A 13368-nucleotide genomic window follows, 5' to 3' on the forward strand; every position below is an offset into this window, starting at 1 on the left:
TGGTTTAGCAGAACCTGCAAGTCTAAAATTTGGTAGCAGCTGAGCTGGAATGAATGCATTTCCAGCTGATTTTAGTGCCGTCAAAATGATTGAGTGAACATAGTCTCTCCTTCATTCTGTCCGTGGTACAATTCAAAGAAATTTAAAGTGATGTCTCTGATATACTGAGCCATAGTAACAGTATAGAGCATCATGGCTGCAACTATCGAGTTTTTATTTTGCCCTGTACAACCATCAGCGAACAAGTAAACTTCTTTAACTTTTACTACCAATTGATGAAGAAAATTGTGTAGGCAGTGGAGATTTCACATGCACCTCTGTGGCTCACTCCTTCGTGCCAAACAAAACAATGACATTCTCTTGGCTTCAGATCATAGATTGTAAAATTGTAAGTTGATAGCCGTCCTTTATAAAATAACTTGCTGTCATTTGAAATGGGAAGATAAATGACTTGCTGCAAATCAAACACTGGGTATGACTTGAGATGACCGGACCCCTCTCCGATTTTTTTCATATTTGACATACTTACTAATTGAGGCCTGCTTATGACGAATATGAAGTTAAAATTTATCAGAAACGTCTAGAAATTGCAAAATAATTGCAACCATTGACACTAGCCCCACGAACCATTGACATGTAGTTAGGTTAGGCAAACATAGTTAAAATTTGGTGTCGTAGTAGTATCAGGAATATATATATTTCTTCGTGAAACAAATTTTTTTTCGAAAATAGACTGTTTCCATTCCGAAAACTAACGCCTTATTTTGCATTTTCTAGATGTTTCCAACAACTTTTAGGAGGCCTCAATTAGTGAGTATGCCAAATATGAAGAAAATCGGAGAGGGGTCCGGTCATCTTAAGTCGTTCCCAAACACTACAGCAACAGACTTGCATTGAAAGTCTGGTGTATCTTTAGCTTCCATTTTCTTCTTTCTTACAGCATCCTTCTCGGCGATACGTTTTTGATACTTATCAGCTAGTTCGCTTTTCTTCTGCTCATCTCCTTCCAGAAAGTTGCTACACAGACTGCACATATCCTTTTTCGGTCGATGAAAAGAAAGGTTCATGCTTTTGAATATCTTTCTGTATGTCTGATAAGTTGGTAAAGGGGTGATCTTGTCTTTATGATCCTGAATAAACATTCTATACTTTTTGCTTTTTGTCAAATCCGAATGAAGATATTGTATTTTTGCATCTTTCCTGCAGTAGTGAGATTCGACTTGGGAATCTCGTTATGTGTTCTATTATCATTTTCTCTATTATTTTGTCTTTTTCCACTTGGCTCTGACATCTTCCTCCTCACTTCTCTTTCTCAATTACACCTGAGCCTCTTCTTTTGGCTAGAGCAGTTTGCACTGTTTTCTCTGATACTGAAAGTGTGTTTAGAAACATGGTTTTACACACGGATACTACTTCTGTTTCCTGCTTTGGTAAAAAGTAATGATTTGTTTTTGATCTTCGAGATTATTCATTTTGCATAGTTTTGTGTTTAATGTCGGAAACCTTTACATATCTGTTGATGAATTCTCGTTGAAGCTGAAGGTCGTCACTTGCATAAAAGTCCTTAAAAATTTCATGTCTTCCCACATCTGTGATTTTAAAGCATTCTTTACCAGACTTTTCACATTTTCCATCACATCTTACTTTCAGATTTCTTCCTGGAACTAACTTTTTTGTGTATGGAATAACGTATGATTCACCCTTGTTTTGTAAATCTTTGGCGATACTTTTCTTTCTCTTCTGACAGCCTCTTTCTTCAGCCAATAATTGCTCTTCTTCTCTAGGAGATCCTTCCATTCTGTAACTTTCTGTCAGTGGGTCCAAATTCACATCACGTCTGCATGTTTTCTTTCACTTGTTTCTTCACATTGCACGAAGGTTCAAACAGTTCATGGCCATTTTCACAATTGAATGGTTTATCGAAGTGTTTCCAGCACAATAACACACTGCACATCGGGCATGCACTGAACACTTCCCTTTCACAACCTTGTATTTCACAGTCCTCTTTATATGTTGGATCAATGTCAGATTCATCTCCATCACAATGTAAAATATCACTGTAATTGAAACACATATTTTCGTGTCCTTTCTTTCCTTGTATTAACTGTGTAAGGGGAACATCATCTTCAGAATCGTCACTTTCAGTGTCACCATTTGTTGATTTTACGCTTTTCCTCACCGAAGCGTCGGAACACACTGTCTTTCACTACTCCAAAATACCAATTTATGTCCGGTACCACTTTAACACGGCAACCAAGAGCAATTTCCTTCCCTGAAACACACACCAATTCCTCATCTGCTACAACATTCCGTCCACCAGTATCCCACTCCACTAACACATCCATCTTGGAAGCAACTTCTTCCAACAAGAGCCAGCTGTACAATGCTGCTAATTCTAAATCCTAAGTAGAGAAAACTAGAATATGATCAATCACCAGTTTAGAAAACCGAAAGAAACAAATATGTAGATATTCTATTCTTACTTTAACTGAATTGTTGCGGCACTTTCAAACAAAACAAACCATGGAGGATTGTCAACAAAGCTTGAAATAAACATTGATTTCTTCCGATGGCGGCATTGCCGACAAAGGACTTTCCCGATATAAGCTTACGCCAGTACGTGCCTTCATTTCTTAGCAGCCACTGAAGAAACAATAAATGGGCGAATAGGCATATTTATACAGAAAATTTCAAGATACGCAAATTGCAATGTGCTTAAATCTCCGGAACCAGTGGGATTTCAGCCACAAAAGTTTGACAGGTAACAGAGGAGGTTAATCATACATGAATGGCAGGCATAACCAGCGTGGTGACAGACCTGGAAAACCGGGAAAAGTCAGGGAATTTAAGAGGTCAAAAAAAGTCAGGGAATTTTGTCTTGATCGACTTTTTTTTTGTGCGATGGAATGAATGGGCCAGGTGTTTGCTTTGAAGGATGACTTGTTGCTAAGTCTGATCATCAACTTTTAGGGCTCTTTTATGCACAACACAATTACAGTGCCAGAAATTAATGATGGGAGGGGGAGAGAGAGATAGATTTCCGAAGGGGCAGAAAAAATGATAAGCCTCTAAATATTACGTGGAAAATGCATTGAATTATCATTTTTTCTTGTCTGTACGGGAGTAGTAAGGGGACAGGACTGTCAACAAATATAGGGGATGGAGGGGGGCATACCACTGTGGCACTGTCTGATAGTTGTCGGACGTCGTAGTACGGCATTTTGTTGGACATTTTGAAGGAACGTGGAAACAAATAAGGGTACTATGCAACCCTGTAATTTGTCGAATGTCGTGGTACAGCATTTGTCAGATGAACATTTTAGGCTCAATTGATGCATATGATTTTTGTCGGATATTGCCTTCCGACTAACTTTGAACTTCGACAAAATGTCTCGCTACAATATGCGACAAAAATTGCATGGACACTTATGGAATTGATTGTTTTTGGGTGTTTTCGGACTGCAACATCTGACGAAAATGGCATGCATAAACAGAGCTTTGTACATCCGAGTTTGTCTGCTGTGGTACCACATTTCATTGAACAAACTTTTTGGCTCTGTTTAAGCATGTGATTTATGTCGAACGTACAGTAGCAGTTCGATATTTGTCATTCTGCGACATCCCACAAAAATTGCATGCATTGCGCTCTTATGAATCCAATGTTTCTTGGATGTTCCAGTATGACATTTGTTGTCATTTACGATGGTTGTCAGATGGAACATCCAACAAAAATCACATGTATAAACGGAGCCTTAGTCTGCTGCACCACTGCAAATATGCTGCTGGAATTTTATTATTCTTCTGGCTCACTTAACCTTATTTAATGTAGCAATCCCTGCAAAGGTTTTTCTTTCTTCCCCTTGGCGTAATACTGGTTTTGCACAAGTTGCGATGCGTTTACAAGGACATTGAACTAGAAGAAGAATCCAACAAATCAATATATATGTTGAATAGTATCTCAAAAAGGTGAAACAGAAATCTGCATTTGTTAACGTTATAAACATTTGACAAGTGCATGCTCCCAACCTTAAGTTTTCTGCAACATTCATATTGCAATTAACACCCCCCTCTGTCCTGTCTGTTTAAACTCGTGAGAGATGGATATTAATCTGTCACAGAGTCAAGTTAATGTGCAATGTTATGAAATAAAATACTAATAATAAATATGTAAATATTTTAATATTATAATTACACAAATCATTCAGTCCTAAAAGCATATCACTTTCTTCAGTAATTGACGTTTCTTTGCCAGCCCTGCTAAATTTTCACATTTCATCTACTGATTTATATGAGGGGCATCCAGAAGGTAAGTTGATTTTTTGCAAACGTGATAACAGTGTAAAATGTTAATTGCTGTGATGTAGTGTTTATGAATGTGCAGAGATGTCTGGACACATTTTCCACTCATTCAAAGTAGTAAAAATAACACGAATATGGCATAAAATGTGAATTGTTGGCATTTTTTTGCTAATTTTAAAAACTACTTAAGCAACGAAGAAATGCCTTGAAATCTAACATTCTTGTATTTTTTAGGCTTATAGAAACAAAATTAATTGTTTTGGGGGGGGGTGTAATGGCACCAATTAAGGAAAAAATAACTAAAAATCAAGATCCCTACCAATTAGGCATAAATAAAACAAAAAAATCAGAAGTAATTTATTTTCCTTAGTTTATAATTGTCAGGGAAAAATGTAAATTTTGTCTTGGAAAACCTGGAAAAGTCAGGGAATTTCATTTCTCCTTTGCTTGTAGCCACCCTGATAACTCAAAAACAATTTTTCGAGTTACGCCACTTCGCCCCTTCACTGACAATATGTCCTCCTTCTCCCTTTTTTTGTAAAAAAAATCAGATAATGGTAAAACTCAAGGGATAATACACAAAGCAAGATATTTTTTTATGGATACTTTGCAAGTGTTACGAATTTCAACAGAGTCCCTAACAGTGGCGATTTTATCCTGTCAGTGCAAGCACTGAAGAATACCAGCTGATGTTACACACTTACTTTTGGCTGGTCTGTGTATTCATTTGCTCTCAGCTTTCCTGTCTCATGTCTTATCAATCCTTGAGTACAGTTAACTCTTTGGAACATGCATGCACACACACATAACATGACATTGAGAAAAATATTTATATATGCTTGCTTATCAATGAGCCAGCTAGATTATTAGCAATGCACAATGAAACCATAGAGTATTCTGTAATTCTCCACATGTTTTTTTCATGTTATCTGTCATAAGATATGTGGAATTCATAGTTTCTGTGTGCACTACAATTTTTTTTCTATGAGGAAGAGAAAATTCCTAGTACGAGGAGCGCTCAAAAATTAATGCCCCACATTTTTTTTCTCAGCTAATATTTAATTGACATTAATGATATTGCTACAGAATATTGTTGTATGTATCCTCTATACATCCTCTCCCTTCACTGCTACGGCCTTACGCCTCCTTGGAACAAGGGCTTGTATGCCATCCCTGTACCAGCTTGCGGGTTGTTTCCTCAACCATGTTTTCGCAGCACGAACCACACTCATTGTCCTCAAATTTCACACCGCGCAGTGCATCCTTCATTGGCCCGAAGAGATAGAAATCGGAAGGAGTGAGATCAGGCCTGAAAGGAGGATGGGGGAGTACAGAGAACCCCAATGTGGGGATTGCCTCGGTGGTTTACAGGCTCGTGTGTGTGGTTTTGCATGCAAAAGCAACACATCCTTCACATTTCTGTCTGGTCTCACTCTCCTGTAGTGTTTCTTCAGTTGCTCCAACGTGTTGATGCACCTGTCAGAATTTACTGTTTCACCTTGGACGAAAACATCAACAAGAACGACCCCAAACATGTCTCAGAACACTGTGATCATCACTTTACCGGCAGAGGCTGTTGTTTTGAACTTCTTTCTTGGTGATTGTGTGTGGTGCCACTCCATCGATTGTTTCTTTGTCTCTGGTTCGTAATGGTGTGCCACAACCCGTTTGTGAATATTCACCATACCTTCGTTCTCGGCCACCAAGAATTCAATTACCGCTCTGTGTTTGTAACGAGTGTCACACAGACCCGCCATCTTTACTCACTGCTACCGCCTATTGGTTGAACGTGAAACTCTGCACACAAACTAAGGAATCATCACAGTCGGACTGAGGAACAGGATACTTCGATATCTTGAACCAGTAATGAGAAAAAAAAATGTGGAGCATTACTTTTTGAGCGCTCTTCGTAATATAGTCTGTTAAATATACATGCATTTTAAGTGTCATCTTGTATTTGTTTTAGATGGACAGAGCCCATCGGAAGTACATTTTAACCCAGGGTCCTCTTCCAAATACAACAGGCCATTTCTGGCTTATGGTTTGGGAACAGAATTGCAAAGCCGTCCTAATGCTTAATCGAATAATTGAAAAGAACCAGGTATGTACTAGAGATGGAATCAGAAAGTGTCCTGATAATGATGATTAGCTGCTAATGTCAGTAATAAATTTACACATTATTGTTATCTCTCTCTCTCCTTCCCTCCCTCTCCCCCCATCTTGCACACACTTAGTTTGTTTTGTACTCATGTATAGCTGGTTGCAATGGTAATACAGGGTGACCCAAAAAAAGGTAACCAAAATGTATAGTAGTGGTATATGTTTGGTTACCTTTTTTGGGCCACCCTGTATTAGGCAAAATGTCCATCACTATGTTCTTTCACTTTTGTTATTGTTTTGTGAAAAAAGTAGATTTAAATCTTGCCTTGTAGTGGTGTGTTTTCTTGTCAGTCATCTCCCTTCTTTCATAAAGCAGTGATGAATGTGGTAAAATGTATGCTTGTTAGAATTTGATTTTCGTTTTTGGAGTTTCGGGAGAGGAGAAATTCACTTTCCATTATTAGTGTTGTTGTTATTTTTTTATGTAACTTGTTTCTTTTAATTACTGAAATATATGGCTCCTTTGTAAGTAAGACCTTACAGTCTGATCTATGACTAAAATTGTTCAGAGTTTCGAAGATATTAAATTTCATTTAGAGTAATGATATTCAATATATATGAAGCATATTTTGTTTTTCCACTGTTTTACCTCGGAAAATAACAAGAGTGGAGAATGTAGCGGCCAATATTTTGGTACAGTTTCCAACCTAAAGTGTATACGGAGGATGTAGTTTTCTTTTTATTCTGATTACTCTATGATAAGCAAAATGAGGTTTGATTGTTAACCCTAATAATCACAGTTTCAGAGAGATTAACTTTTACTTAGAGCAGTACATATTTTCATATTTTGTGTTGAAAAAAAGCTCTGCTGCCAAGGCTAACAACAGTCTTGGCATCTAAAGGTTATATTGCACCCGTAAACTTGATTAAGAATTGCAGTAACATTTATTGTTATTCATTTGGATCTGACAATGATTGTATGAAATAATCTTTAAAATTAGAGAAATTACCTTTCCAGGTGAAATGCCATCAGTACTGGCCATTGGGAACAGCAAATGCAGGAGACGATACACTTCTACTAACAGAAGTTGGTCTAAAAATACAATACATATCAGAAAAAGAAGCATCATATTACACCACAAGAACATTAAGGTACGTTGAATGTTCTTTTAACTATTACACTAAATATTAGTATAATTTAACAATTTCGACTGCAATTTGAGAGTTATTAAATGTTATTATTAGGCAACTAATTTAGTGTAGCCCATGGCCGTAGGCAGGAAACATTTTCGGGGGGGGTTCATTCATAATTGTTCCCATGGGCGTCGCCAGAAATTTGAATAATAGAAATAATAACAATAAATATACAATAATAATTAAAATGTAATAATAATAAAACTATTTTATCCCATAATAATGCTAATTATTATTATTATTATTATTATTATTGTTGTTATTAACATTGTTATATCCTTGAGGGGGTTTACTCAATTCAGCAGATGAGTGAATATCCAGCACAAGGTCTCTCTTTTGTTTTCTTCCTTTACGTTTCATATAGTGTGTACTGAAATGCACAATTATTATACTTTGTAATTAAAGTTTAGATACTTTCAAGAAAAAGCTGTAAAAGTTAGATGGAAATTTTAGTCATAAAGTTTTTGTTGTTTGAACTAAAAACTCAATTTTTGGAATTTTTAAAAGTGTGGAACCAGTTACATTTTTTTAAACTTTGCCTGGTGCATGGATTGTAACCTCAATCGCTAACGTAACGCGCTACGAAACTGGAGATTCTAGGTTTGAACTCCTATCAAGGAGGATTTACGACTTTTACGGATAGGGAATTTTGGGACAATCATAAGGGAATTTTCAGTCTATATTCATTGTGACGGTATAGTACCGCAGGAACAACACTGGAAAGAGGACAGCAGAAGTGAAAATGGAGAGGTTGCAGGTGGGCTGCGATTCAGAGAATAAATTCCGTTTCATTCAAGTTTCAGAATTCCAATTGTATGAAAATTCTAGCTCGATCGTTTCAACATTGTCTCCTTGTATTTTTGTGATGCTTCGAAAAAAAATTGAAAATTAGTTACAGATTTTGGTTTCTGAACTTCCATTAATCCAACATGTCAGAAGTTTCGGGGGGGGTTTGAACCCTAGAAACCCCCCCTCTAAATACGGCCATGGTGTAGCCAGGTAAAACGTGAATAATTGGAATAACAGTAATTATTATTTTTATCATGACGATTGTTGTTATTATTATACAATAACTATTATAAACTAATAAGAATGAACCAATTTTATTCCAAATTGTATTATTATTATTATCATTATCATTATTAAATCCTTGTGGCAGACATTTCTACTTGATCCACCAGATGAGTGATTATCCAGCACAACTGTTTTTTTTTATTTTTCACATTTCATTCATGGTTATTCTATTGTGTTGCTGAATTTTACATACTTTGTTAAAGAAAAAGCTTTAGAAGTAAGGGGGAAATTTTAGTCTTTGACCTTTCACATATATCTCTAAATTTTGGATTTTGAAATCTGTGGAACCATTTATTCTCTGGATTAAATGGCAGTATTGGAAAACATAATCTGCTTCCTGAATTTTTTACTTCGGTTACTCTTTTCTAATACTGACAAACTGAACTTTATTTCTGTTATGGACCATATTAGTGTGACGTCACACTGCAAGATTGAGTCGAAACAAATTTCTCGCGTGGTTTTGCCCTATGATATAGCATTAAGTTTTCCATTGCAAGGGGTAACTTCAAGAATTCTGACGGCAGTTATTATACAAAATTGTGATGTGTATTGTACAGCAATGTAAAGATGAGATTTGAGAGAATACATCAATATATTACATATACCCTACAGAGGAGAATGAAAAGAATAAATGGAGTAGGAAAATCGAGTAAACTGAATGCTCTTAACGGCTTCCGATCCAAAACCGCAGCCAATTGGCGGTGGCACTGCAGTCACGTGAGAGTGCTAGACTCCCAGAATTCATATCGGCAGCATCACTGAAGGTGAGCTCAGTCTGGCCCTGTTGAGCTTCGGCTGTGTTTGGAAATGGAATGGCTTGATTTTTTTAAAAATGGATGATTTCCTTACTCCAGTCATTCTGTAGCTTATGCTCTATAAGGTATGTGTAATATATTGACGTATTCTCTGAAATCTCATCTTTACATGCATGTACGATACCCATCACAATTTTGTTTCAAAACTGCTGTCACAATACTTCAAGCTACCCCTTGCGATGGAAATTGCTATGCTCGAGTATACTACAAAACCACTCGAATCATGCTCAGTTGTCTGCTGTGACGTCACTAAGGTCTGCGACAGGTTAAATTTGCAGCAGGTTTTATGTATTAATACACGTGAGAACAGGGCTTAGCATCTCCCGTGCCAGTCTTGCCTCAACTGCCGAGCTGTTCACGTCATAGACAGTGAGCAAATCGACAATATTGCAGCGGAACTACATTCTGCATGCATGTTTGGGTCTATATATGCTAAAAGTTCCTGCAAACTTAGCCTGTCGCGGGGCTTACTAATATAGTCCATTGACAATAACAATAACAAAGCGTTCTGCTCTTTTGCCCTTTTGCACATTGAAATGAATGATGCCAATTTCCAGGGGCGACTCCCCCTCCTCCTGATGCCCATGTTTAAAGTGAAGCTGGCAAGGTAATATACATTCATTGTGTCCGTCACTGTGACTTTGTTGTTTCTTCAAACAGACTGACAGAACTGGAGTCTGGGGATTCCAGGGACATTCTCCACTTCCACTACACCACATGGCCTGATTTTGGTGTTCCTCAGAGTCCCACAGCTTTCCTCAATTTCCTCATGGTTGTCAGGCAGAGTGGAGCTCTGGACCAGAATGTGGGGCCTCCTGTTGTACATTGTTCTGCCGGTATTGGACGTTCAGGGACATTTTGCCTTGTTGATTCTTGTTTGGTTCTGGTAAGTTGTTTGCATGTATTGTTAAGTTGTGTTGTTGCTTTAATCATGCTAGTAGTGTGATAAATATATTATAGAAATATGTTCTTGAATATGATGTGCAATGATTGATTCTGAAAAAAACCTTTGAGGTTTCATTTACTTTGCACGGAATTTTAGATTTTTGCTCTTGTGTATTTCTATGAATATTCTATGAATTCTTTGATAGTTCAGAGATCCTGCAGTAAATTGTTTAGCACTGTTTATTGTCTCATGCAATTCGTTTCAGGTTTAATTCATCATAGTGGGAAATAGGAATGGGTGGGTGTGTATATTTGAAGATTGAGATATTGGTACCTGATAGATTTGCACATATATTTTAAACATGTTCACCGCTCCACAAAATGAGGAGAAGTATATGATCTTGAATTTCTGCATAGCTATTTTCAATATCTGCATACATTTTGGCAGTACCTAAAATAAAATTTATCTCTTTGTGAAGAAAGAGGTTACTTTAATTTATTTTTTATTTAGATTGAAGAAGATGGAATTGATTCTATTAATGTGAGGGAGATCCTGTTGGAAATGAGGAAATTCCGCATGGGCCTCATTCAGACACCAGACCAGCTTCGGTTTTCTTACTTGGCTATCATTGAAGGTGCCAAAAGATTACTCAACCAAAATATGGTAAGTTTGCAAGCATTTTTGTAGAACAGTTTTCCATTCCATGTAGTGAAGTACAGAATTTGTCTTTTGTTGTAAATTTCAGCTACTACAAACTCAAATTGTTCCCTTTGATGGACGTTCTCAAGTTTAATCTGTGGTGCAAACTACACAATTTCAATGTTGTTCAATGTATCTCAGTTTCTAAATGTTGCCAGACCATCTATCCGATTTCTAATTTCCTCTTCTATCTGGTGCTTTTCCCTATTGTTATAGCCTCTCTAGTGGCAACTATTGGCTTTTTTGGGGTCTAGGAAGAAGTTATGGTAAACCGAGGAAGGTTTGAAAAATGCATTCAATTAATGTCACATGTATCGCTTGTACTATCCATTGCATTTAGAATGTTAGCTGCAGACTCATGCACAAGGTAGGACAAGGGGTCCTTGCCCCCCTTGAACTATGAAATATTTTAATGTGAACCTATGAAAACCTACGAAAATAGCATTGACGATATTTTAGATTTTGCAAGAATTTCGATTATGTCCCCCTCCCTGTTGTTGTGTGAATTGAGGATAAAAAGTGCTCCTTGAACTCTTCAAATTATGCCGTAAATGCTTCTAAATTGTGCTGTGATTTATTATTAATTATTTTATCGGATGACTGCAGTTTTAATTTCATTTATGTATCCACTTTGGGAGTTTGAACGTGTGTTACTTATTATTTGCTACAGTTATGTAATATTGTTAATTTTCCCACAAAATTTTATACAATGGCTGAACAAACGAAATGGGTTCAGCCTAGAACTTAAAGCGGTTTGAGGAAATTGTTTGTTTACCCCAACATTCTACCAATTTCCTGCCATACAATTTCCTCACAAACAAAATTGGGCTGGATAAAGAAAAGATAGAGGATGGATTGTGATATGGTTGTAAAAAGTTTGTCACTGTGTAGCCACACTCTCTTTCATTTGAAACATGTTCGCTGGTGGAGTAGAAATAAGATTTGGACATTTTTTTCCCCCTGAAAACATATTCCTTTGAATTAGATTTCCCTCTCCCAGATACTTACTTTGCAGGTTATGCTAGATTTTACCATTATGCCAAATGCAGGGTGCCAGGTGCCAACAAAGATCAAACTGTGCTAGGGTTAGTACCATTTTGCTGGGGTTAGCATCACTGATTGAGGAAACTCTTCGTGCTTCCTCGCTGGGTCTTTGAAAAAGGCAATCTCTTCCCTTGCCCCTTCCACTCCTAACCCATCTCTTTGTAGTGCTCCCAGCAAGGTTCCTCAGGTGGGGTAGCATAGCCTGTGTGTCCATCGTCTTTGGGCTGCAGCTGGAGTGAGTGACAGCAGTCAACTCTTGACAGTAGCTAACCTAGTCAATTGTACATATATTGCGTTCATAATTTTATAACGTGAATTATTATGAGACTCGTAAAAAGTAGAGAACTGGAAATAAGTATAAATGAACTGTAGGAAGTTCCTCACTTCCTACATGGAGGAATCGCCTCTGAGCCTCTGTATATAGTCAGGAAAATATTTGGTATGCACTGTTTGAAAAACATGTTTAAATTCCTACAACATACACCCTATCATGAAAAACAATCTTCTGTCGTTCTGTTATTGCTGTCCCTTGAGTTTTACTGCTATCTGAGTTGGGAAAGAAAAGAAGAATTATTGGAATTTTAGTATATTCCTGGCTGTACAGTATGATTCATATCCAATTTTCCCTTGCCTATGATACCTGATATGTGTAATATCCTAATTTAAGGTTGTACCATGTATACAGTATCTCAAAGGTTATAGATTGTGGCTAAAATCTTTGAAATGGAGGTTAACTGCCTATTTTCCCTATGCCACCTGTACCAAGGCATGAAACTATATTCAAGCAGAACAGTGTGATTCACTGTTGTTTATTCCTGCATTTACTCGCAGGCACCAACCATTCTCCCCAATGACATAATAGTAATGTTGTCACCTTGTAACCAAAGGGTCCCAGGTTTGATATCCAGTGAAGGTGCATTGTATTTCGGATCTCATTTTAAATTATAGGTCCTGTCCTGATTAGCATTTCTGTGCATGAAGTTGACTTAACAACAAATTTAAAAAATGAGACACGCCATTGGCTGGCTTTTTTCTGCTTCATTATGTTCATGTATGGTCTAATTTGATTTCCATGTAAAATATTAGCTGCTCCATTTATGCAAATGAAGAAGGTATGATTTGCACCCTCTTCACCCATTTCATCTGTTCAGTTCAAAGCAAAGTGACCAAAGTCTGCTGAGAAACGACACGGGCATTATTCTACTTTTCATCCATCATATGTCCAAAATTTATTTCTGCTTTTGTCTCAAACCTCTA

General features: G+C 37.1%; 1 protein-coding gene across 3 annotated transcripts in view; it reads left to right on the top strand.

Annotated features, from left to right (window-relative positions):
* The window catches only part of LOC145987624 (tyrosine-protein phosphatase non-receptor type 1-like), a 33723-nt gene that overhangs the window by 4640 nt on the left and 15715 nt on the right, over nucleotides 1–13368 (top strand). For all 3 annotated transcript variants that reach the window (XM_083122036.1, XM_083122037.1, XM_083122038.1), the window contains exons 3-6: nucleotides 6266–6400; nucleotides 7418–7551; nucleotides 10143–10368; nucleotides 10879–11031. In XM_083122036.1, coding sequence (XP_082978162.1) covers nucleotides 6266–6400; nucleotides 7418–7551; nucleotides 10143–10368; nucleotides 10879–11031 — 648 coding nt within the window. The remainder of the gene's footprint in view (nucleotides 1–6265; nucleotides 6401–7417; nucleotides 7552–10142; nucleotides 10369–10878; nucleotides 11032–13368) is intronic.

This window comes from Lepisma saccharinum, chromosome 5 (assembly GCF_977018435.1).
Source record: "Lepisma saccharinum chromosome 5, izLepSacc3.1, whole genome shotgun sequence".
In the NCBI taxonomy this organism is placed as follows: Eukaryota; Metazoa; Arthropoda; class Insecta; order Zygentoma; family Lepismatidae; genus Lepisma; species Lepisma saccharinum.